This window comes from Macaca nemestrina, chromosome 12 (assembly GCF_043159975.1).
Source record: "Macaca nemestrina isolate mMacNem1 chromosome 12, mMacNem.hap1, whole genome shotgun sequence".
Classification (NCBI taxonomy): Eukaryota; Metazoa; Chordata; class Mammalia; order Primates; family Cercopithecidae; genus Macaca; species Macaca nemestrina.
Genome location: NC_092136.1, coordinates 89,689,493 through 89,717,175, shown reverse-complemented (window position 1 = coordinate 89,717,175; position 27,683 = coordinate 89,689,493). Strand labels below are relative to the sequence as shown.

Here is a 27,683-nt window from a genome sequence, read left to right as displayed (position 1 = left end):
TGTGTGCAGAAAACTCCCATTTATTGCCATGACCCATGCAGCAGGAAAGCCAAAAGAAAAGTAGGAGGGACACGAGTATTTGGCTATAAGGAAATCACCTGGTGTTCTTCACAATGCTTTGATTCCCATCCCATAGGTTCAAAATTAGGCAGATGGCACACCAAGACGTAAGATATATCTGGTAATGCTGTTAACATTCAAAACAATATTTATTCTTATCATTTGATTCAGAAAACAAATTAAATGACTGGCACAACAGAAAATAACCCAAGAGATTTGTTCAATGAAACAAAGCAGAACCTCAACCAAAGAGATAAGGTGCTGCCTAAGGTTATCATCAGTCCTTAGTATTCGAGAGTGAATAAACCCTGCTTTTTACCACTGTCAAAGTGTCCAGTGTTGTCCTTTTTAGAGCCTGGCTAGCTGAGGGTTATGTGGCAAGAAACATCTTACTTGTATTTTAGTCCCTCAAATGAATGATTTAGATAGGAATGATTCTCCAAATTTTGAAAATACTTATCAGAAATGTTCTCTTATTTCTTCACTCTATACCATACAGACTCTGTAATAATCTCTCTCTCTTCTGCCTCCACATGTTTATTGCAGAACATTAGGGGTTAGCAAAGAGAAAGCTTCTCACCCGCATCTTTTGGACTCACTGCTTTTTTCCAAGTGATCTGAGAAGATAAAATTATTCACCTTAGGGCTCCAACCCAGCACTCCTTTTTGATTTTCACGTATGTTTGTGAGCTTTTCTGTTGATGCTAAAACTCTACGCTACAGTCAATGCCTCATAATTTAATTACATTAGTTGTTCCTAGTTTTCAAGGAAAAATTTATTCCCGACATTCTTCGAATTTAGATCAGATTCACTTTTGCAAAAAGACAGAATTAGCTACTTTACGATCGTTTAGTATTTGACTCTGATTTTGGAAGACGAAAAAGTGTTTGTGTCTATTTAGCATATTTTCTTAGACATTTAACCAAGATAATCTTATTCTATTGATTCTCCCAGAGATACTTTATTTATTCTCTTCACCTGTCAGAATTTATGTTAGACTATCACCAAGAATTACTTACAATTGAAATAAATCAAAGAGAGACCACTAAGATCATTGTCAATCATTAATCCAGAAATCTTGAACTTCCTGAGTTGTTTATCCCTAAAAGAAGTTATTTATCTGCCAGGCGCGGTGCCTCACGCCTGTAAATCCAGCACTTTGGGAAGCCGAGGTGGATGGATCATGAGGTCAGGAGATCGAGACCATCCTGGCCAACATGGTGAAACCCCATGTCTACTAAAAATACAAAAAAAATTAGCCAGGCCTGGTGGCAGGTGCCTGTAGTCCCAGCTACTGGGTAGGCTGAGGCAGGAGCATGGCATGAACCTGGTAGGCGGAGCTTGCAGTGAGCAGAGATCATGCCACTGCACACCAGCCTGGGCCACAGAGAAAGACACTGTCTCAAAAAAAAAAAAACAAAAAAAACAAAAAAAGAAGTTATTTATCAATAGCCTGGTTACAGATTTTTTAAATACAATAATTTTGACTCTTTTCTAGTACAAAAAGTAAAAATTGATGAAGAGGATAACTTGGAAAAAATCTAACAAAACTGAGACACATTCTTGATTAGCACTCTATTTCTGTACTAAATTTAGGAGACATGTAAATGGCAGTTTTCTTCAGTGAAATAAGACAGACACACAGAGACAAACACTTCATGGCCCCACTCATACTTGAAATCTATTTTTAATAGCTCAATACATTAAAAAAGATGGTTACACTGATGGGAATAAAATAAGTAAACGAAGGGCAAAATTTGTAAAGGCGCAGTAATGTAGAATAAATGAATCTGATGCACAACCTGTAGGTATATTCGATAATCTTGTATTGTTTTAGGGAAATATTCTAAGGGACTAGATTTTTGATGTTCTTATCATAAAAAAAGAAGCACAGCTAAGTGATATGATAGATTTGTTAATTTTCTTCATTATAGTAATCATTTCATTATGTATATGTATCTCAAAACAACATATTGTGCACCTTGAAAATATAAAATAAAACAAATTAAAAAATAAAGGTAATTTTGTTATTGTACGTAAGCTGAAAATAAGGGAAGACTGGGTCAGTAATAACACTGCTTTGCTAACTTAAGAGAAGTCTAATAAAATACTTTTCGTTTTGAAGTTACCTGTAATAAAAAAATAAAAATTGATATAAGGCTTGTGACAGTGGCCATACTTATAATCCCAGGGCTTTGGAAGGCCAGGACAGAAAAATCACTTGAGGCCAGAAGTTTGAGATCAGTCTGGGCAACATAGTAAGACCTTATCTCTACCAAAAAGTAAAAAGAAAATTAGCCTTTCATGGTGGTGTGCACCTGTTGTCCCAGCTACTCAGGAGGCTGAATTGGGAGGATTGCTTGAGTCCAGGAGTATAAGACTGCAGTGAGTTCTGATTGTGCTATTACACTCCAGCCTGGGTGACAGAGTGAGAATTTGTCTCAAAAACAGCAACTCATTATTTTATGTAGCCATTTTACCTGAAAGGTATAATTCTTTCTTCTACAATTAATAAATCTGCATATGTCTAGGCCAGCTATATGAGGTAGAGCTAGGGCTTCTCTGGGGACGCAGAAGCCAGAAGCAGGGAGCTTGGCGTGCTCGACTGGCTCTCCCTGATGTTGCCCTGGACCCCCGCCCACACCTCCCGCAGCCTGCATGGTGCTGCTGGCTGGGACCTGGCCGCAGGGTGGCAAGGCGCTCTGCATGCGGTCCCCACCCCTAGGCGCACAGGTCGAGGAGGATCGCGCTTACTACAAAGAGTTCCAGGACTTCTCCAGTCTGCCCGACACCCACCCGCAGCATCGCCTCTGAGGACAATTTTTTTTTTTTTTTTTTTTTTTTTGAGGGAGTCTTGCTCTGTCACCCAGTCTGGAGTGCAGTGGCATGATCTCTGCTCACTGCAAGCTCTGCCTCCCGGGTTCATGCCACTCTCCTGCCTTAGCCTCCCTAGTAGCTGGGACTACAGGCGCCCGCCACCACGCCTGGCTAATTTTTTGTATTTTTAGTAGAGACAGGGTTTCACTGTGTTAGCCAGGATGCTCGCCTGACCTCGTGATCCGCCCGCCTTGGCTTTCCAAAGTGCTGGGATTACAGGCGTGAGCCACCGCCCCTGGCTGGACAATTATCCTTTCCAGGACGAGTAGGAGCACGGCGTCGAGAGCGTGGAGAGCGCCCCGGAGGTCGTCCCGGAGGCGTGGGGCTGCTGTGGACGCTGGTGCAGCGTGGGGTGACCGTTGAGAAGGCGCAGGAGACTGACCACAATGGCTGGACCGGCCTTAATGTCGCCTGCTATCACGGCTTTGTGGGTAGACCCTGGTGGCCTTAGCTGAGTGCTCCCACATTGAGGTCAACTGACAGGACAGGGAGGGGAACACAGCCCTAATCATAGCTGCACAGGCAGGAGCTGCCCCTGGCCCCATGGGCACAGTTGCCTTAGACACTGCCTCTCAGCCTGGGCTTCCTGCGTCAGCATCACCTGGGCTGGTTCATTTGCGCTTTAACACAGATCTGGTGGAAACACAGGCTGCCAGGCCCTGCCCCTGGAGTCTTTCTTTGAATGGGCCTGGGGTGGGGCCCAAGAATGAGCAGAAGAACAGGTTTCCTGGTGAGGCTGATGCCGCTGGCCCAGGGATCCCACGTTGAGGACAGAGGGCTTTAAGGTTTTCATGCCTGATGAGGGCCAGGAACCCTTCCTGGTAGGCACTGAAGACCCGCAGAGTCACAGATCCCAGGAGAAATGTCGTCAGAGGGACACAGAGGCATCACGGAATTAAAGTGAAAATCAAGAAAGGAGCTGAGCATCTGTTTCATCACTTTCCTGCGCTGTTTTACTAAAGGGGCTGTTCTGGCCCAGTCAGGGCACGCTATCATCAATCACCAACTACTTGTTGAACTATGTCCCGGGTCTTGACCTTGAAGGAGGGACGCGTTCGGGTTGAAAGCCGCCATGCCTGGTCGATCGCATCCCAGCCCTGAGCTGGCAGGGGCGAGTTTCCACCCGAGGGCCCCCGTCGTGGGATGTCGCCAGAGGAGTGGCCATTTACAAGTTGGCTTCATGCAGAGGCTCCAGGAGCGCCCCTGCGGGGAGCAGTTCAGGGAAAAGTAGCAGCTTCAGCTGTCTCCGCTCCTCTAGAGGGCGCGGAAGCCCGAGTTCTCCAAGAACCGCCCGCAGAAGCTCAAGGACTGCTAGCTGTCCGCGCTGACGCTGCGCTCCGTGCGCGGCCCGGAGGATCTGGGCGCCCTGGATCACATGGTCAGGATGACCACGAGCCTCTAACAGCCCCGCCGTGGCCATCGCGTGCCAGACACTGTCCCCCGAGAGCAATCTGTGCGTGCGGAAGAGGCGGCTGGCGCTGCAGGAAATCCTGGCTCTGCAGGAAATTCTGGCGGCGCGGCGAGGGGTTGGGGGAGGGGGCGGGCGCAGGAGGCAGGTAAGCGGAGGGCGCAGAGCAGCCCAAGCGGCCCGGCCCAGCGGCCGCGGGCTCCTAGGAGGGCTCCGCAAGAGCCGGCCTCCCACCTGCCCCGCTACAGGGGTCCTGGGGCTCCGCTACCCCCGCCCCGCTGAAGGCCAGCCTCTGCCCCTGCAGGGCTTTCAGCGGAGCAGCTTGTGGCCGGCGTGGTGGTGCCCCAGGTCAGCCTCAGCATGGAGCCGGCGCCCACCTTCCAGCCCCGAGAGGTCGGCGCGGAAGGGCAGCACAAAGGACAGCAGCCACCTGCGGATACCAAAGTGGCCTTACAAGGTGACCAAGGAGGAGAAACGAGAAGCGGAGGAGGCCTAGAAGAAGTGCTAGGCCAAGGTGCAGGAAAAGCGCCCGCCGCCCTGTAAGAAGAGGACGTGAGAGTCCGCGGGTGCTTGACGTGGGGTTCGAGGGCAGGGGGAGGCCGCGGGGCTGGGCACCATGGCCGCTCCCGGGACCACCCGGCCGCGTGCGTTTCCACGCTGTCTCTCTAGGATGCTCCCAGGAAGGGGCTGGGGGAGCCACATTGATTCGCCTGACACCAACCACCCTAGGAATCAGTACACCTAGCGGGCATGTGGCCTTAAAGACTCCCTTTAGAATACCTCAATGAAGATTTTTTTAAAGATCGATTTATTAGGCCGGGCGCGGTGGCTCACGCCTGTAATCCCAGCCCTCTGGGAGGCCGAGGCTGGCGGATGACCTGAGGTTGGGAGTTTGAGACTAGCCTGAACAAAATGGAGAAACCCCATCTCTACTAAAAATACAAAATTAGCAGAGAATGGTGGCACATGCCTGTAATCCCAGCTACTCCGGAGGCTGAGTCAGGAGAGTCGCTTGAACCCGGAGGAAGAAGTGGCAGTGAGCCAAGATCACGCCATTACACTCCAGCCTGGGCAACAAGAGGCAAACTCCGTCTCAATTAAAAAAAAAAAAAAAAAAAAAAATCAATTTATTGAAGGGTATTTTCTGTGTAATTTTGTATTTTTAATCGTCATCCGATTTGCTAAGTTTTACAAGTGATAGGGCCCTTGTATCCAAGGCAGTTTTAATACACTTGCCTGAAAACCTTTTATTTAAAATACTGTTTCTAGCAATAAATATTTATGTTATCTGTAGGAGTTTACACAGAAATCATGGGATTCTCTCCTTTTTGGCTGTTTGCTTTGGTCTTCTCATCGTGGGTGCACGTGCACACTGGATGTTCTTATTAATTAGGTTAAGTGATGCCGGATATTTCTATTTGATGGAGGGATTGACTCGTTCAGCCACTTAATCAAGTGAGACAGAGAGATCGGATTTTATTGTATCTTTTTAAAAAGTATCCATACAGTCATATATTGGGGGAAAACATTTATCATCAAATTATAAAACAATGCAGCGATAAGCATGTATAGCTTGCTAGTATTAAACTCATTTTAAGCAAGGAGTTTTAGATAAACTGGATACAAAATTTTTAACATATTAAAAATAGACATGAGAAAAACGTGTCATTTGATAAAATGGGGGAAATATAATAAATGATTACCAGAAATACAAAATTAAGCCTTTATGTGCTCCTAAGTAAATCGAATCCAGGCGTCCTTAAAATGTAAAAAAAGGATGCAGCAAAAGTAAGGAGCCCAGAATGATGCAAATTACAGGAATGGGGAGGAGGTGATATTTAGAACAAGCAAAGAGAATGCAATGGGAAGCAAACTTCTTTTAGGCAAATTCTCCTGGAGTGGACCAGGCACCCCTGTCTTCCAGACTCAGTTCCAAAGAGTCCATTATGTGGGTGTTTCTTTTATTTTTCCCTTGAGGACTGCCCTTGGTGTTTATTTCAACTTCATGCGGACCTCATGGAATTTCAAAGACGTGGGACCTTGGCATTGTGGCACCTTCCTGCCACACATACATAATTCACAGCATTACCAAGTCCCCATGAGCCCTACCCTCACCTCTGTCAGCCGAGGACCCAGCTAGGCAGTGCCACATCGTCTCCCAGGCACGCTTCTCCAAGCCGCTTTCCCTGCTGCAAAAGTTCTCAAGGCACTGCTCTGGGCAGTGTCACACGGGAGAGATGGGGAGGTAAATACAGATCTTAAAATGTGATATTCTGTGAATCTCTTCACAGACTGTAAAACCAATGTATGTGGCACATATACACCATGGAAAACTATGCAGCCATAAAAAAGGATGAGTTCTTGTCCTTTGCAGGGACATGGATGAAGCTGGAAACCATTATTCTCAGGAAGCTAACACAAGAATAGAAAAGTGAACACTGCATGTTCTCACTCATAAGTGGGAGTTGAACACTGAGAACACATGTACACAGCTAGGGGAACATCACACACCAGGGCCTGTTGGGGGGTGGGGGGCAGGGCAGGGATATCACAGGGCTAAATACCTAATGCAGATGATGGGTTGATGGGTGCAGCAAACCACCCTGGCACAGGTATACCTATGTAACAAACCTGAAGGTTCTGCACATGTCCCCAGAACTTAAAGTATAATAATAAAAAATGTTTATGTCTTAATGTTGATGTTAACTTACCATAAATTAAATTATGTGTGTGTGTATATATATACATATATATGCATTTGAAAAATTAGGCATAACATCAAATTCATTTATTTCAAGCTTCTTATTTTATACATTAAAATATTTTATATATGTATATAATTTTCTTCTGCCTGAAAAATACTTAGTTTCTCTCTTTGATTGAAATGATTCCTGTATCTCATCCTGGTTAATTTTTCAGTTTCCTAACGATTACCTCCCAAAATATTATTCAATATTCTAACTTCTAGTATCAATTAATGGAGTTCACAATTTATCTAAATATATTTATTTATAATATAACATTTGTGTGTTTCAATTCTTCTTCTTCTCATTGAGATTCATTAATTTATTGCATTTTCATCTTATCTTTGTTTTACAGAATTATTTTTTATGATGAGATCACAATTTATTTAGCAATTCTACTGTTGATTAGTATTTATTTTGTCTCCAATTTGGAGCTACTATAAAAATTGATGCAATGATCAACACTGTGTTTATCTTGAAATACACATAGGCAACCTGTGGAATCTATTTTAGAGTTAGAATATCTAGCCCATAAGGAATGCTCATAGTCAGTTTGCCGAGAAGTATTTCAGTTTACATCCCTCCAGCCATGAATAACTTTCACTGATTCTTTGTCTTTCACAACAACACAATATTATCTGTCTTTAAATTTTGCTAATTTTTATGGACGCCTGTAGTTCAACTTATGGATTAATTTTTATTATTCTGAGAACTAATACAAGTAATCCCTTTTACATATTTGTCCAGTTATTTATGCCTCCAATTTTATGAAGTGCCTGTTCAAATATTTTCCCAATTTTATATTGGGTTCATTTTCTTTTATTGATTACATTCATTAATCACATGTATTGTATTTTATTGCATATATGTTGGGTTAAATATTTTTCTCCACTCTTCCTTTGCATTTTAATTCTTGGGTGGTATATTTTGAAACGCAGAAGTCATCATTTTTGATATAAACTCACTAAATTTTCCTTCTTAATTGTTACATTTTTGTCTTGGTTAGGAAATCTTTCTCTGTGAGAATATTTTATTGTGTTCCCTTCACCTTCAGAATGTGAATCCATGTGGAAATGAACTGTGTATGGTTTGAGGTAGGGGTCCGTATTCAGTTATGTCCATTTGAATATTTAATTGATCCAGCATTGTCCTGATCACCTTGTAAATTTCACTGTAGAAAAACACTCTAATATGTATGAGCATTTGTGTATATGAGATTTAGAAAGATCAGCACAGCATAGGAGGTCAAATAAGATGACCTCAAAGTATAGATTCATAAATAAAACACATGGATAAGTATGAAGAGACAGAAAATATTAGATGAAGAGACAGAAAATATTGCCAGGTTACCATTCAGTCTTTTGCCTCCAAGTTTTTTCATAAAGCCCAAGATCCCTACTTTGTTCCTTTGATTTTAACTTCGTTTAGACAACTCTGTCATCTATTATTTCACTTTGTGACATTCAGAAATAATGAAAAACCAGAGAATATATTCTATTCCATACATCATGGGTAATGATTTTCCAAAAACGATTAAACAAAGAACCAATACACGTGGTTTTAAAGTTTTCACCATATTTAATAAAAACACTACAAATGAGGTTTGATGACATTAGAATGCAACTAAAGACATTGAATATAACTTATTTGTCCTGTTTGATGAGGTGCAGAAAAGAGGGCTTTCTGTGACAAATGGGTTCCCACAGCATATAGACACACTTCTGACTTGTCTCTGATCAGAAGTGACTACAGCAAAAGATAGGCCTGAGAGGAGGTGAGAAGGAGCAATTAGGGATGGTGTATATAAGGGAACTTTGATCAACATCAACAAAGGTCATGGTTCTACCTTCACAATCCAGGAATAATCCTACCCGACTGGTAGGTCTTGGAACATATTGCACCACAAGTGGGGAGGTGGTAAAGAGACTGCTGTGAGCGTCCTCCTTAACACATCCAAGAAGAAAGAGTCCCTCCTCTCCATCTATCTTATCATTCTGTCTCTTCTCTTTCCAATAATTGTTACAGACACCAAAAGCCCAATTCCAAGAGTCCCCCACATGAACCTCCCAATAATATTTGCCAGATGTGAAAGTCTGAGCACCCCATACAAGAAAACATTCAGATTTTGCAGTGATGTGGGGATCATCCTGAGGGTCACATCCAACATTCATGCTTCTCAAATCTCCATACAGGAAGATATGACTATTGGCTCTTTCAGGCTGCAGAGTAAAATCAACTGCAAAAATAACAAAAAAAGTATAGATATATGTAAATAATAGAAATTAGAATTCTTGAGGGAAAATTTGTTCTACCAAGAAATTTGAAGTTACAAGGACAGGAGAATTTTGATTACAACATTTAATCAAGTATAAGGATGATTAATATTCTCTATAGGAAAAACAACATCCTAAAAACAGACATTGAAAATGTATTGAAAACTCAAAAATTGAGAGTTGAATATAAAACCAGGCTGTTTTAATCCAATTTCCAATGTAAAAGTGAAATGTTATATGCCCCGAATGCCCTTCAGCTATCAAGGTCATTATTAAAATATTTCTTGTTCTTAAATACTAGTGATATACTTTTGACAAGAATGGGAAGATTTTAGTTTATTCAAGCACTGCTCTAGATAACTGGATAAAAGTCCATATGTTCAAATTATAACTGGTAACTTAATGCAGATTTTTGCAAAATATTTCACCAGTCACTCTGTGGACTTCCCTGCTAGCTCTAGATTGAAACTGAATTTTAGATTTTACATGTAGGTCTTCATGTTGTAACTGAACTGAAATTATCATTTCTATTTTTACTTTCTATTTACAAAATAATTTCTTCTTTCTTTTTACATAGTAAGTCACATTTTTACATTGTATCAATAATACACATTTATTGTAAGAAAATACAAATACTACAACAAACTGCTGTGAACTCTATTCTCCAAAAAACTGTTTTTTAACAATGCAAGTGAAATACAGTAAAGAAATGTAAAATTTTTATGTAACTTTGGATTATTAAGCTTCCTTCTGAGCATTGTTCCATTTATTCAATTTTTTATTTCTTATGTCATTCCATTTACCCAAAATATAGCTCTATCCATGTGAGCCCAGAACATATTTGTTTTTCACTATGTTTTACTCTTCATATTATAAACTGAACTATAAATAGAAACACAGATATAATAGGGTTGCATAGTCATATCGCTCACTTCCTTCTGAAATGAAATAACGATTTGATGAAGGGTACAATATTACCCCCGTGATTCTAACAAGAAGTGATACACTGTGGGAATTCTGCCAATGGGCTGACACTCACCTCTGAATCCATTGAGCCTGTCCAGCAGTCCAGTGATGGGCCCTGCACTGAGCTCTGGATTCGCAGGCTCGGGCACTTGCAGCAGCAGGGACTCATACCTGCAAGGAGAAAGATGCAGTTACCACATCTACAGCCAAAAGGTACATAAAAATCAACTACTTTTATTGAAAAGACATTTCATGAGACTCCCTTTAACCCACACATTTGCTAATTCCAAAATTATCATTTTCTGTTTCAGATTCATTCTTATTCACAGTTCCTGATTTTCAAGCATGATAGAAAAATCTGTCTGAGTGAGAATTCATTTGGGTCTTTCTTCTTATTGCTCCAAATTAGTAAGGATCATTAATCCTAAGACCAAGAGAATATTCAAAAATAAAATTCTGGGTTCCAGACTTCACCAGAATTTCCTGATATCACCATCTGGAAAGGTGGGTTTATTTTTAAGACTGCTGCATCTGTTGCTTCCTTCTCAAGGCCAGGGTGTTGAAATATGCTCCAGGCAGGGAGATCTGCCTTTTATATCTGAGGTTCTCTGGAGGCCTACACAGTTCAAACATTCCAAATAGTTCGTCTCATCTGTTTTTCAGAATTATATATTTAAATATAAACTAGAAATCATCAACACTTTTCACTGCTAAAATACTTTCCCTTTTTCTCCCTGGCTTCCCCTGGTTGACTTTGTAGCCATGTAGTAAATGTAACATTTTCTCTTTCAAATATGCAGGTTTTTGAGCAATAAAAAGGAAATTAGGAATAGAGATGCTCACATTCTTACTCTTCTTTAACCGATTTTTTGTTTTCTTTCTCTTTTATTTTTATTTTTATATTTTGTCTGTTTTTTGGTTTTGCAGGACTTTCATTGAACTGCCTAATAAAATCACTGAGTATAGCAACAAAATAGAAGACAACATGGGGTGGGGGATGGAGAAAGTACAACCAGCACAAGGTAACATCAATATCTGAATCAATTATGCCTTCAGTGTCAAAGTTCCTGCTTGGTATTTGTGGAAACTGATAGAGCAGCTCCTAAAATCTTGGTATGCACTCACCTGTGTAATATATCTTCAAAAGCCTGTAAGAAAAAAAAGAAAAAGAAAGGCTTAGTGCTTTCTACATGATGCAATTTCCACTAAGTTCACTGTGAGATTTGGAGGCAGTTTCTGAAGATATTATTTTCCTATAATTTTCCCTCCTGGAAAGCATTTTTTGTTTCTTTTCTCATGAAAATCCCAGTCTGTCATATGTCATGAATTAATGTTCTGATAAAGTCTCAGTCTTGAAGACATTCTCTTTCCAAGTGAAGGAAGAGGAGGCCCACAGAGTCTGTGCTCTGCTGTAACCATAAAGAAGCTACTCAGTCATCTTCCCTAAGCCCTGTTACCAAAATGAGTGGATCTCAAAATAATATTAATGTGATCCTAGATTCCCCAACTTCTCCATCATGCCGTGTCTCCAAATTAACCTAAGTGCAAATGAATCACTTCTCATTTTATCCACTTTCAAAAATCCTAAATATATCATTGACTTTTGATGGGAAATATTTCTTGGGGCTGTTACCTTGGTCATTGCACAAAGTTTTGTTGCTGGTGGATAAAGTAGGAGGGACCTTCGGTTGGTAGAATCCATAGGAGAGGCTATAACCTCCCAACTGAGTAGCATTAGTTATAGAAACGTGTTTTTAGAAACAAATCATGGAAGTAAAGTGGGGTTGGATTTCAGGAGAGAGGAAAAACACCCATGTATGTGAAAGTTCTACATCCTGATACCCCATGGTCAGCCCGTACCTGGAGTAGCTCCACATCTGCTTTATGGCACATTTGCTTCAGATCCTCATACATTCCTCTTAAAAGCTCCCTCGAATGTTCCATTCTGGCTTTGCTTTCATTGAGCTGCTGAAAAATGTCCTTGCCCTCCTTTTGCAGCCTCTCCAAGTGATGTTGCTCTTCGTCACGGAGAAATGCAGGCATCCTCTGATATTCAGCTCTGATTGCTTCTCTCCTTAAACTCACATAATCCTGCAGTGACAATAGTCAAAATAGAAATGTTGTATCCATCTTCTCTTGAAGTTCACTGATTCCTCTTAGCATTCTGAACATCCAATATTTTAACCCTCAGTCTTGTCAATTCTCAGATTCCACAACATTTTATTCCTCTCCTTTTTTATGCATTAATATCAACATAGATGTTTCTGCCCAGTTATGTTTACTTGATTAATGATAAAATGTTTTCTAAGATAGTTATATAAAAATGGATTTCTCTCTTCCAACACACATTTATAGAAAGAAAACACAGTTCTTGCTTAAGAATTAAACCATCGAGCAATATTGGCTAGATAGGAAACCATTCTTTCTATTTTGGAGAATTGGGGCAATTTATGTAAACCCATTATATGAGAAATTATGCAATGACCACAGACTAGCATTGTCAACTCAATGCATTTCACCCAGCACCACATAGTCTAATTAGGTTTCATTTATTCTCATCCAAACTCACCCTAATCTGCAACATGGATTTCTTTGTGGTTCCTCAACCCCCCAAATAAATGCAAATGAAATATTACTGCACATGCTGTTTCCTATATCTAGAATTATTTTCATATATATACATATTTCTCATATATGTACCCATATATATATTTCTCATATATAGCTATATATGGATATATGAGGAATATCTATGTGTATCTGTGTGTGTATATATATTCCTCATATATATCCACATATATATATACACACACCCTCACCCAGGTACTCATATATATTCCTACATTTATGAGGAAGGGGAAGGCAAACAGGAGGATATATATATTTCTTATTGATCGATATTTTGTTTCAGTGTGAATTTTTCAATGAGCCTTTTTTCTGACCACACTAATTAAAACCCAAACCCTCATCCCCAGTCCCTGACCTCTGTGCTCCTTTTCTACTTTCCTGCTTGATTGTTCTCCAAATACACTACTACCCTCTAACACATCATGTACTTCACATATCTGCATGGTGACCATTTGCTTCTTTCATTTCAATTGCAAGATTTGTATGTTTTCTTTCTTCTTAAAAACCACTTAATTTTCTAGGTTGATATTTGACATACACTAGGCATTCATAAAATATTTTTCAATGAATTTATATTAGAATGAATTAATGAATTAATATTAGATATCATACCCTCAAGATAAACAGCCACAAAGACAAAATCATTTCTAGAATTCTTCTCAAGTCCCTAAAGTTCTCCTTATGTTACATACTAGTTCCCATATTTCTCGCATATTTGTGTCTTCATCAAGACACAAGTCTACATTTCTTACCACTTTTTCCATTACTTGTTATGACTTATTCAATATTAATTAGTTCTGATACTTAATTTCATGCTTCCTCTAAATTTGCACTCTTGCTCCTTCTGCCTGATATTTAACTCACATTTCAAATATATTTGCCCACCAGGATTCAAATTCATGCTGACTCAGCCTTAGAAAGTTCACCTGAAATTTCCATGTCTGCCAAATAACGCTTGTGCCCAGAAGTTATCCAGGCAGCCCAATGGGAACGCTGTGAAATGGCCCAGTTTCTTGTATTTGTTGGTGTATTGCTATAGGTTTGTATGGAGACAGATGAGCATGCTTGGGTAACATCTGTGGTCTGGTTAGAAATCCTACCAAAGAGTCACATTATCTTATATAAAAAATTAGGGTATTTTTTCTCAAGTGTTTTTTCATTTTTTATTGAATTCCAGAAATATTATGGATTGAGATCAAGTTCCTATTTTAAGAGTCACCCATTTGTTCACCATAAGTTACTGGAGAAGGTAGAGTAATACGGTACTAACCTTCCAGCATCTGGTTCTGGTGGTTTCCATGTTCAGGTTTCTGTGATTTTCACAAGCTTTTTCCCATAAAGACTGCATTTTCTTCAGGAGCTTCTCCTGCAAAAGAGCCATGAATTGAAGCACAAGTGAAGACACTAAAGTATCATTCACTCTCTAATATACGAAGGACCCCAAATGAGAGACAAATTGGTCCATAGAAAATAGTTTGCTTTGTTTCTCCAAATATTTGTCAAATCTGAGAGGTGTGAAGCCAAGGAAACTCATAACAGACGTGCTTAAAGGGACACAGAGATGGCATCATCCAATCTCCAAAGAAATAGACTTACAAGAATTTCCTGTGTCCTTTATAGAAATCGATGTTTAGAGGCATCACTTACCCGGTGTTCCTCAGCAGCCCACTCAATGGGACAGTGTTTGTGATCTCGGTGCTCGTGAGAGTTGGAGCACAGCAAACACAGCAGGCTCTTGTCCACTTCACAGAACATCTTCTTTATCTCTCTGTGAGTCCCACATATCTGCTCCTCAGAGCTAAGGAATTGCCTGAGACTGGCTTTTCTGGCGATGGAAGCCATCTTATTCAAGCGAATGTTAGTTTTCAGGTTTCTCTGCCATGTTGTCTTCTTGCATTTAGAACACTGAGCAAGAACCGTGATGTCTTGCCAGTTGAGGTAGAAACAGGGCCTGCAAAAGCTGTGCCCACAGTCTATGGTGACTGGGTCTATGAAGTAGTTCATGCAGATGGGGCAGGTGAGTTCCCTCTGGAAGACTTGCAAGATTCCAGAATTCATGTTTCTGAGGAAGAAAGAGCAGCATGTCATTTTGGGGTCTGGGTTGGTGAAAATCTCTGAACATGTGGTGATATGTGATAGCTATATTTTCTTCTCAACAGTGCTCATTAAAGCAGAACAAACTATTTCCTCTGTAATAAAACTGAAAAATTTATACACAAAGAGAGTCTTCAAGCTTTATAGCAGACACCACTGACTAGATGACTCACAACCTCTTCTGCTCCTAGTTCCTGACCATAACATGATGCAAATCTATTCAATAACCTATTCCCTGGGATTGATATGAAACTTGGGTTTAGTCTTAAGTGGTCTAGAATAAATCATGTTTGTCCCTATTCCTCTTTCAAGTAACTACTGAATGACTATGGGAGAGGAGTAGAAAACCTACACTGGATAAGAAAACACGAGAAGCTGGTCAGAGGGCTCTATGGCATATTTTCAGAAAGAGGGACCCAGAAGCCTGGCTCTTTAAAACAAAAGCAACCCCAAAACAAACCAACCAACCAGATAAACAAAAAGACAACAACTAAAGTAGTCTATGTTCACTAGGACAGAAAATAAATAATGAAAGATATTGGATTTATTTTTCTTGTGGCTTAAATTAACTTCTTCCTTGGGCTACTCAAACTGTGAACTCAAATATTATCAGTTTTTTTAAAACTGAAATATGTATAATTATATTACTATGGCATTATTATTAATTTTAGGTGTTGACTTGACTGGATTAAGTAATATATGGAGAATTGGTGAAGCTTTATTTCTGGGGGAGTCTGTGAAGGTGTTTCCAGGGAGACATGTGAGTTGGTGATCTGAGTGGGGAACAGCAGCCCTCAATGTGGGTGGACACCATCCAATCAGCTGGGAGCTCAGACTGAAAAAAAGGGCAGAGAGAAGGCCATTTGCTTTCTCCCTCTCCTAAAGCTGATTCTAACTCAGCCAGGATACTGGTATCTCCAGGACACCAGCTTAATGACAGCCTATGTTCAACTTCTCAGACTCCATAATCAAGGGAACCAATTCTTGTAATAGACTTCCTGCCCTGTGCAGTTATGTGTTGAGTGAGGACAGATATATGGTCTGAGGAATGCATTAGGCAGTTTTTTAATTGTTCGAACATTGTAGATTATACGTGCACAAACCTAGATGGTATAGCCTACATATAGTATAGCCTGTTGTTCCTAGGCTACAAACATGGGCAGCATATCATGTATGGTATACGAGAGGGAATTTTAACACAATGGTAAGTTTTTTTTGTGTGTGTGTATATATATATATATATAAAAAAGTATCTTTTAATTATTTTGTATACATATGTATATATACACACACAATTTATATGTATTTATAGTTATAGTTATGTATACATCCTATGGTTCTGTCTCTCTGGAGAACCCTGGCTCAAACAAACTATAATCTTTGCTTTGGCAGTTTGAATTCGTTTACCTTACTCTCTCTTACGGAGCGGTGTTAAATTTAAGTGCCAAAAGTGAAAATTTAAGAATTGCAAATATTTAGGCTGGGCGCGGTGGCTCATGCCTGTAATGCCAGCACTTTGGGAGGCTGAGGAGGGTGGATCATCTGAGGTCAGGAGTTTGAGACCAGTCTGACTAACATGCTGAAACCCCGTCTCTACTAAAAACACAAAATTTAGCCCAGTATAGTGGTGGGCGCCTGTAATCCCCACTACTCGGGAGGCTGAGACAGTAGAATCGCTTGAACTCAGGTGGTGGAGGTTGTGGTGAGCCAAGTTCGTGCCTTTGTACTCCAGCCTGGGCGACAGAGCAAGACTCCATCTCCAAAAAAAAAAAAAAAAAAAAAAGCAAATATTTTTCAGAGGTCATCTGAGCCATTTCCAGGAAGTTTTCATGGTTTCATCTGACATAAACCTCAATCAAAATGACAACTAGTATCATGTATCAAATTATGCCTTACACATTTATCCACTCAACAACTGTATTTTGATTTCTAAGCTAGGATATTTTGGAGAGCCTTCTTGTTTCCTTTAGTATCACCAGTTTCATCTCATCGTTGCTTTAGTAATTTAAAATCATGTCTAAAAGCTTAAGGTTATGAAAGCACAACATTTATAATATTCAATAATTCTCTCTTTTTACTTAATTCAATGTACCAATATTAGTACATGCAGTACACACACATATATGTTTTAATGTGAATTCCATGTATTCATTATATATACAAATCTATTGTAGCAAACACTAGACATCTAAAATTTTACAAAAATGTACTGAACACTTCTGGAATATACAAAATAACAACAATTAATACCTCATGTCATAAAATGAATAGTAATATTAGGAGTTACAAATAATATCATTAAGTAGATTTAAGACAGGTAGATATTTTAATCACTGTAATTTACTATTTCGTAATAAGTTGCACTCACCCCAGGGCTCTAAGAATGCTTCCTGCAGTGATTTTTCCAAAAAAAAGTTATTTTAAGTACTCCCAAGATCAGGAGCTCATTCCCTGCAGAGCTGACTTTCTGAGGCCACCTGAATGCAGGTAACTCTAAGTGCTGTCCTCCTCTGGAGCAAAATGAGCTTCTCTCTTCTACATCCTTTTATATGAATCTTTGGAGACCACACCCACCTCTTTAGTGGTATTTAGCATATTAAGAAAGGTGGAGACATAGTTGATTAGGTTTATGCAATATTTAGTACACACCTTTTCATCACTGATTAAATTAGCATCACACTATCATTGTAAAAACCACTGCTTGAATGAGGCATAACTATCATCAATCTTATCAGGGTAAACATACGCCAGAAATTAACTAAGATTGATTAATACTGTTTCCTGAGTTTCTTCGAAGGCACAGGCTTTCCTCTAAGGGCACATTAATTCATTTGTTTATTTATTCTAGAGAAAGGTTTTCCTGGTGTGCAGTGGTACAATCTTAGCTCACTGCAGCCTTGAATTCCAGGGCTCAAGTAATCCTCTCACTTTAGCTTTCAAAGTAATAAGGACTAGAGTTTTATGCCATTGCACATAGCTAATTTTTTATTGATTTATTTTTCTTAAAGACAGGATATGGCTATGTTGCCCAGTCTAGTCTCTAATTCCTGCCTTCAAATTATCCTCTGACTTCAGCCTCCCAAAATGATGGTAATACAGGGTGAGCCACATCACCCAGTCATAAAGCCTCCTTTATCTACATGATATTCTCAGAGTAGGCCAAAGGGAACTAAAATTTCCATTTTTGTTTTTTAGCACTCTATGAGTATTCATTAATTAATCAAATAATCCCACATAATAATTTAGCATCTTATCAAATTTTCAAAAGTTTTGCCAATCTCATGGGTAAAACACGAGTTATTCTTTTAACTACTTTCCTCCACATAGTGCATAATATCCTAGAATGGCTAGAAAAGTACCATGAGTATTGATTTTCAGATTATAAATATCTATTAGGATGTAGGCAAATTCATGAATGCAGAATCCAGATGATGGGGAAAGACTATGTATGCTTTTTTCTATTCCAAAGTTTGTTTTGTGATATGAAACTCCAAAAGAAGGAAAAGATTCCAGAAGGGGACACCCAAATATCTTCTCACAGCGGAATTATTTGCTAGTACCTCACAAGATTTATGGTCAAGACTGACGGAACTGTGAAAACATATCTATCAGCCATATATCAGTCAAGTTTCAAAGACAAAAGCAGAACCCTTAAGATATATGTACACTTAGGGAGATTCATATATGGATTTAGTACATGGAATTAGTTTACTCAATTGGGGGGCTGATGAAGGAAGTATAAGGTCTCTGGTACAGTCAATCAGGAAAAAACAATCTGCTGTTTGGATCCCAATGGTCCTGGAATAAAGCTTTCAGTAGGGATCAACTGGAACAATAGGGATCCTTCACACTTTAGTCTTGTCCAAGGAATGTCTAAGTCTTCCTTCAGAGGACTTTCACTGGTAAAGTCAGACTTACTGGGGTAGACTTCCTAGTCCTAGAATTAGAACATTTATTTACATCTGAAAACTGCTTTCCCAGCAGGGCCTAGGTTAATATTTCATTGAATAAGAAGGAGGTGTGTGTATGCTACAAAATGGTTGCTGCTGTCATTTCCCTCCTTGTAGTTAAAGCTCGCCCACTTGCCACATTGAACAAATCATTACGAGGTTATATGGCATAAATTTAAGAAAGAGAAAACTAGGATTCCTTGTTCCTAAGTTTACTGTGCAAGACCACCAACAGAATGAAGCCCCTGGATATACATTCTGTAACTCAATAGATTGAGGTAATCCAAGTGTCCACACAGAGGTGAGATCGGCCCCGGGTGCATGGAGGGTACTGGGGGCTCAGCCCTGCACTCAAGAGTGGGAAGCCTTTGAGACCTTAGTTCATGGACTGGACCCTGCAGATATTCTCTGCTGAGATTCAGGGGCTCCCTGGTGGGGCTCTGGTATTCCATCACAAGGTCTGATGACTATGTGTATCAGAAAGTGTTGGGGCAAGGAGAGAAAGGAAAAAGGGTAGCTTCTAGTTTAACTTCAACAACTTTTTGCACCACATAATTTACTCATCCCAACAGTCAACTTTAGGCAGATGAAGTCTAGAGCCCTGGAAATCAGGAGCTCTCAATTCTAGACTGACTTCTGTCTACTGTGGCCTTATTAATGAAACAACTTATTTTCCTACATGAGTCTCAAACCATGAAACAAATATGAGAATGTAAGACCCTTTAGAGTTGACATTTTGTAGGTTCTAAAAGTCCAAGCCAGAAGCGGGATTAGAGATGGGTATGGGCATTAGAGATGTGTGTATGGGCAAGAACAATATATGATGTGGACAAAGAGCACTCTAACCAATTTTGAACACTTCCTCATTTCCCACTGCATCCCCTTTCAATACAAAAGGCTCTTTTTTGGACCTGAGAGTCTGTTTCCATTCTAGCATCTGAAACCTTCCTTTACAACAAAGATTTCTATTGATTTACCATTCTATTTTTGAGAACTGTAAGAGACTCTCTCCCTCATCTGGGTTTCATAATTCATTATAAAATTTTCATACAGGAGTTGGGGATCTATTTCTGCTTTCTCAATATGCATAGAAAACTGAATTTATTTTATTTTGGAAATGTTAATTTTTTAATGAAAATTCAATTACAGCAAATTATTCAAAATTCAACAGTTATAATTCCATTGAAATTGTAATTGCTACTTTATTTTATTTGCTCACATGGAGAAACCTGTGCACAATTTTATCCATGCTAATAAAAATGCATTAATTTAATAATAAATTATATTTTGCTTTGTGAACTCTGAATGTCCAAGACTATATTTAAACCTCTTAAATTTCTTTCTTTGAAAACCCCATTTATTAGATATTCTTCTGGAAACCCCAGTCATTTTCTCTTCAAACCCCTTATTTATTTCTGTTAAGATAATAAATATATTAGAACAATGTACTCCATGGGCTATGATGTACCACATACTTTGCTATCTCCCTACCCACACCTTCCATAATCCCAACAGAAAATGTCGAATATGTATCCCATTGTCCCAACTTCATACTTAAGCACATAAAGGATAAGCAATCTCTTTTCTATCCTGTTTCCTGTATGGGAGGGAGTCAGGAATCAGTCCCATGTCACCAACTCCATAAATCCTCAAATATTTCAATGTATTGCCTTATCTAGAACCACAGAAACATGTGGGATTCCTTTTGTGTTTGTCTATCTGATTTTCAGCCTACATTTTGAGGTTTATTTATCTCATGAATAAAGCATTCAGTTGTTGAACATTTTAACATGAGAGAAGCCTGTAAAAATCAGAATCAAATAACACAACAATTCAACATGTCTTCCTTTATGCTACCACAGCTTTTATGTCACAAGTGTTATGCCTTTAAATGTAAGAATGTATTAAATTTATTATTATAAAATAAATCAGAATCAAATAGATTATATTCCTTAAGGAAATAATGAAGGCAGCAATTGCAAACAGTACCATAGATGTTAGATTTGAAAGACTTTTTTTTCTTTTCTTATTTATTTTCTTAGAGACATGGTCTGGCTGTGTCACCCAGGCTATAGTGCAGTGGGTGGTTCCTAGCTCACAACAGCCTCAACTTCCTGGGGTCAAGCCATCCTCCATCTCTGCCTCCTGAGTAGAAAGAACAACTGGCAGGAACTACCATTCTGTTTTTTTGATTTTGTTTTTGTTTATTTTTATTTATTTCTATTTTTTGTAGAGACATGGCCTTCCTATGCCACCCAGGCTGGTCTCCAACTCCTAGATTCAAAACATCTTCCTGCCTTTACCTCCCAAAGCAGTGGGATTACAGCTGTAATCCAACATTTCCGGCTTCAAAATATTTTCATAGCAGATTTAACAGAACATTTTCTTCTATGCTAATGTCTAAATTCAGTAGGCAAAAGATTAATGTCCTTTTTTCTTCCCATATCTGACTTAGTACCCCTTTCTTACACAGCCTACTGCTAAATTTGAATGCTTGTTTTCAATTTAACTGTTATGTTTCATAGCACAGAATAGTGTAATGAGTAATGTGAAGTAGAGTTCCCATCTTATTTCCTAGCCTCTGCCAATCTAACCGTAGATATTCTAAAACGGCTCATGATCTTACCCGTTTCCCTCCATTGGATTCCAGGTTATGAACTAATGAGTGTTGGGTTTAAAAAGTTTCAGGAATAGAGCAGAAAGTAAGACTAGCGCCTCTTATGGTTCTACCTACTCTAGAACCACTATTTTCACAGGAACTCTTATCGCAATGCTAGGCTCACACTGATTTCTCATCTGAACATGCTTGGAAATAAATATGTTAGCTCTTTCCCCTGATTTTAATTAAAACAAAATAAATCCCCACTCTACAGAAGCAGCCATCAAATATTTGCTTACACAAGCAATCACATCTATAGTTCTCATAATAGGTGTTCTCTTCAATAATCTGTTCTCTGGGCAATGAACAATAATAAACATTATTAATCCGTTTTCTTCCTTAATAATGATAATGGCCCTAGTGATAAAACTAGGAGTAACTCCTTTCACTTTTGAGTCCTAGAGGTAACTCAGGGAACCTCCCTAATGTCTGGTATACTTCTCCTCACATGACAAAAACTAGCCCCTCTCTCAATTATGTTTCAAATTTCTCCATCAATAAACCCAAACATCCTCCTATCTATCACATTCCTATCCATTATAGTGGGCCATTGGGGAGGACTTAAACACAACTACAAAAAATTCTAGCCTACTCCTCAATTACTCACATAGGTTGAATAATAGCGGTGTTAATTTGTAATCCAAATATTACTATACTAAACCTGATTACTTAATTTAATAATTACAGCATTTCTAGCACTCAAACTGAATATCAGCACCACTTCCCTGTCACTGTCTCATGCCTGAAAGAAATGAACATGATTAACACCCATAATCCCACTAATTCTACTATCCCTAGGAAGTTTACCTCCATTAACAGGTTTCCAGCCTAATGACTAATTATTCAAGAATCTACAAAAAACAATAGTCTTATTGCCCCAACCATTATTGCTATTATAACTCTACTCAACCTATACTTTTATATATGCTTAATTTATTCCATCTCAGTGACAATATTCCCCACATTGAATAACATGAAAATAAAATGACAGTTGAAAAAAGCAAAACCCACGCTACTCCTCCCTCCACTTACCATTTTTTCCATCCTCCTCTTACCCATGTCTCCATTAATACTAAGTATCATCTGGAAATTTAGTTTAAATAAGACCAAGAGCCTTCAAAGCCCTTACTAAATAAATTACGCTCAATTTCTGTAACAGATCTAAGGACTGCAAGACTCTATTCTGCATCAATTGAACGCAAATCAACCACTTGAATTAAACTAAGCCCTTACTAGATTGGTAGAATTCAAACCCACGAAAATTTATTTATCAGCTAAACTCCTTAAGCAACTGGCTTCATACCACTTTTCCCACTGGGAGAAAAAGGCGGGAGAAGCCCAGGCAGGATTGAAGCTGCTCCTTTGAATTTGCAATTCAACATGAGAAATCACCTTAGGGCTGGTAAAAAGAAGTCTTGACTTGTGTCTTTCGATTTATAGTCTAATGCTTACTAAGCCATTTTACAACCCCCGCCCCCCTCCAACGCGCGCGCGCACACACACACACACACACATGTTCATCAATCGTTGATTGTTTTCAACTAACCACAAGGATATGGGAACATGATATCTACTATTTGGTGCATGAGCAGCGATAGTGGGCACCGCGGTAAGCCTTCTAATTCGAGCAGAATTAGGCCAACCAGGAACTCTGCTAGGAGATGATCAGATCTATAATGTTGTTGTTACCTCCCACGCATTCATTATAAACATTTATAGTTATAATTCATTTATAGTTAAACCAATTATAATTGGAGGCTTCCGCAACTGACCAGTCCCTCTGATAATTAGTGCACCCGATATGGCATTTCCCTGCATAAATAATATAAGCTTCCGACTTCTCCCACCCTCCTTCCTACTGCTACTTGCATCCTCAGCAGTAGAAGCCAGCGCTGCAACCGGCTGAGCAGTTATCTCCTTTTAGCAGGAAGCCTGACACATGCAGGGGCCTCTGTGGATCTTACCATCTTCTCACTCCACTTGGCAGGTAGGTGTTTCTTCTATTCGAGGGGCCATTAACTTTATTACCACAATACTTAACATAAAACCCCCAGCCATATCTCAGTATCAAACACCTCTCTTCGTCTGATGAGTTCTCATTAAGGCAGTCCTTCTCCTCCTTTCTCTCCCAGTCCTAGCCGCCAGCATTACCATACTATTAACTGACTGTAACTTTAGCATTACTTTTTTTAACCCCGCTGGCATGGGTGGCCCTATCTTATATCAACATTTATTCTGATTCTTTGGTCACCCTGAACTTTATATCCTTATCCTACCAAGCTTCGGGATAATCTCCCATATCATAATGCATTACTCTGGAATAAAAGAAGCCCTTTGAGTATGTGGGCATAATATGAGCCATGATATCAATTAGCTTCCTAGAGTTTATTATATGGGCCCATCACATATTTACAGTAGGAACAGACGTAGACGCACGAGCATGTTTCACCTCCACCACTGTAATTATTGCCATCTCTACTGGCGTCAGAAGTCTTTAGCCGGTTAGCTACACTGCACTGCGGTAACATCACATGATCTCCTGCAATACTCTGAGCCTTAGGATTCATTTTCTTTTTCACAATAGGGGGTCTAACCAGCATTGTACTACCTAATTCATCAATAGATACTGTCTGACATGATACATATTACTTTGTACTATATCTTATCAATAGGAGCAGTATTCGCCATCATAGGAGGCTTTGTCCGCTGATTCTCCTTATTTTCACGTTACAGACTTAATCAAGCCTATGCTAAAATCCACTTCACCATTATATTTATAGGTATAATTTTTTAAATTTATTTTTTATTATTATTATACTTTAAGTTCTAGGGTACATGTGCATAACGTGCAGGTTTGTTACATATATATACTTGTGCCATGTATAAATTTAACCATTTTCCCGAAGCGCTTCTTTGGCCTATCTGATATACCTCGACTTTACTCTGATTGGCCTATCCGATATACCTCGACGTTACTCTGATTACCCAGATTCGTTCACCACATGAAATATTCTCTCATCGGTAGGCTCATTTATTTCAATAACAGCAGTTATATAAACAGTCTTTATAATCCGAGAAGCTTTTGCTTCTAAACGAAAAGTTCTAACAATTGAATAATCAACTCCTAATTTAGAATGACTTTACAGCTGTCCACCACATGGACCACACATTCAAAGAACCAATCTACGTTAAACTCTAGACAAAAAGGGAAGGAATCAAACTTCCAAAAACTGGTTTCCAGCCAGTCCCATAACCTCTATGACTTTCTGCATAAGATAGTAGTTAAATCATTACATAACTTTGTCAAAGTTAAATTATAGGTTAGATTTTGTATGATTTAATGGCTCATCCAGTTCTATTAGGCCTTCAAGATGCTACTTCCCCTATTATAGAAGAATTACTTTCCATGACCACGCTCTTATAATTATTGTCCTAATTAGTTTCCTTGTTCCATATATTATTTCCCTAATACTCACAACAATATTAACTCACACTAACAACATAGATGCCCAAGAAATTGAAACTGTCTGCCATTATCTTGATCTTAATTGCCCTCCCATCCCTATGTATTCTGTGTCAAACAGATGAGAGATTCTGTATCAAACAGATGAGATTAACACTTCTTTCACTGTCAAAACAAATGGCCACCAATGATATTGATGCTATGAATATACAGACTGTGAATAATTAGCCTTCGATTCTTATTATAGTCCCAACAACAGACCTAATGCCAGGAGAACTTCGACTCCTAGAAGTTGATAACTGAACAATCCTACCAATAGAAATTCCCGACTGTATATCAATCTCCTCCGGATACATCCCGCATTCATGAACCATCCCCTCATTTGGCTTCAAAATGCAATTCCCGGACACCTACATCAAACTACCTTGACCGCTACTCTAACAGGCCTTTACTATGGATCGTGCTAAGAAATTTGTGGATCAAATCACAATTTTATACCAACTGTCCTAGAACTAACCTCCTTAAAATACTTTGAAACCTGATCCACATCCACACTATAACATCACTGTCAAGCTACTTAGCATTAACCTTTAAGTTAAAGACTGAGAGGACCTACACCTTTCTGTAGTGAATGCCTCAGCTAGACACTGCCACATGATCTACTGTTATTCTCTCAATAATCATAACTTTAATCTTCTTTATTCAGCTAAAGCTATCAAATTACATTTACTATACACCTCCTGTACCACATATAATCATGGCACAAAAACATAAAACCCCCTGATAATAAAAATGAATGAAAATCTATTTACCTCTTTTACTACCCCCACAATTCTAGGTCTACCAGCAGTAATATTAATCATTTTATTTCCCACTATATTATTTTCACCCTCCAATTATCTAATTAGTAATCGATCAATTTCCATTCCACAATGATTAGTTCATCTTGTACTAAAACAGAGGATAATTACACATAACATTGGAGAACAAACCTGATCTCTTATATTGATGTCCCTAAATCTCTTTATTGTCTCAACCAATCTACTGAGGCTTCTATGCCATTCATTTACACCAACCCTACCCAATTATCAATGAAGCTAGATATAGATATAGTTATAGCGAACCCATTATGAGCAGGCACAGTAATTACAGGCTTCCGCTTTAAAAAAAAAAAAAAAAAAAAAAACTCCTTAGCTCACTTTTTACCACAAGGCACACCTATGCTATTTATCCTCATACTAGTAATCATTAAAACCATTATCCTATCCATTCAACCAATGGTATTAGCTGTGCAATTAACAGCCAACATTATAGCTGGCCACCTACTAATACATTCAACTGGAGATACCACACTAGTACTATCAACTATTAATTTTTGCACAGCTCCAGCCACTCTCATTCTTCTGATCCTATTGACCATTCTCGGACTCACCACAGCCCTTATTCAGGCTTATGTCTTTACACTTCTAGTAAGCCTTTATCTACATGACAACACATAATGACCCATCATATAGTTAAACCCCGCCCGTGACTACTAACAGGAGCTGTTTCATCTCTCCTAATAACATCTGGTCTAACCAGATGGTTTAACTTTAACTTTCTTATTCTTTTAACCCTAGGCGTATTAACCAACACACTATCAATCATGACACACTATTATGTGTGAAAGTACATTTCAAGGCCACCATACAACAATAGTCCAAAAAGGACTCTGATATATGGAATAATTCTATTTATTATCTCAGAAATATTCTTCTTTGCTGATTTCTTCTGGGCATTCTACCACTCTAGTCTAGCCCCAATTTCAGAATTAGGAGGACATTGACCCCTAACAGGCATTTTTCCCCTCAACCCCTTAAAAGTTCCCCTCCTAAACACATCCGTATTACTTGCATCAGGAGTCTCAGTTTCTTCAGCTCACCACAGTTTAATAGAAGGTAATTGAAAGCAGATAATTCAGGCACTATTCATCACAATTACCTTAGGAATTTACTTTACCCTACTACAAATCATCTCAGAATGCTTCAAAGCCCCATTTCCTATTTCTGATGGAATCTGTGGCTCAAAATTCTTTATAGCCACAGGCTTTCATGGACTTCACGTTATTATTGAGTCAACATGTCTTACTATCTGCCTCCTCCACCAATTAAAATTCCACTTTACATCCAAACACCACTTTGGCTTTGAAGCCACCACCTGGTATTGACATTTCCTAGATGTAGTATGGCTGTTTTTATATATCTTTATCTACTGATGAGGATCCTACTCTCTTAGTATAATCAGTACATTGACTTCCAATCAGATTTGATAATATGTGAAAGAGAGTAATTAACCTGACACTAGCCCTAGTAACCGACACACTACTGGCCCTATGACTACTTATAATTATATTCTGACTCCCACAACTTAAAATTTATATAGAAAAAATCCAGCCCCTATGAATGTGGATGTTACCCAATAACCTCCTCCTGCCTCCACTTTTCCATGAAATTTTTCCTGGTAGCCATCACTTTTCTCCTCTTTGATCTAGCATCCATAATACCCATCATCCTCCAAGCAT

General features: G+C 39.0%; 1 protein-coding gene and 1 pseudogene across 1 annotated transcript; one reads left to right on the top strand and one right to left on the bottom strand.

The window, feature by feature from the left end:
* Positions 1-8,693: 8,693 nt before the first annotated feature.
* On the bottom strand, positions 8,694-15,015 carry LOC105484375 (tripartite motif-containing protein 51-like). The gene is made up of 6 exons (XM_011745912.2): positions 14,605-15,015; positions 14,228-14,323; positions 12,190-12,420; positions 11,455-11,477; positions 10,403-10,500; positions 8,694-9,326 (listed from the first exon to the last, which is right to left on the bottom strand). Exons 1-6 carry the CDS (start codon positions 15,013-15,015, stop codon positions 8,827-8,829), a joined length of 1,359 nt encoding a protein of 452 aa, XP_011744214.2. The 3' UTR covers positions 8,694-8,826.
* A 10,900-nt stretch (positions 15,016-25,915) lies between these two features.
* Positions 25,916-26,622, top strand: LOC139357363 (ATP synthase subunit a-like; annotated as a pseudogene).
* The last annotated feature ends 1,061 nt before the right edge of the window (positions 26,623-27,683 follow it).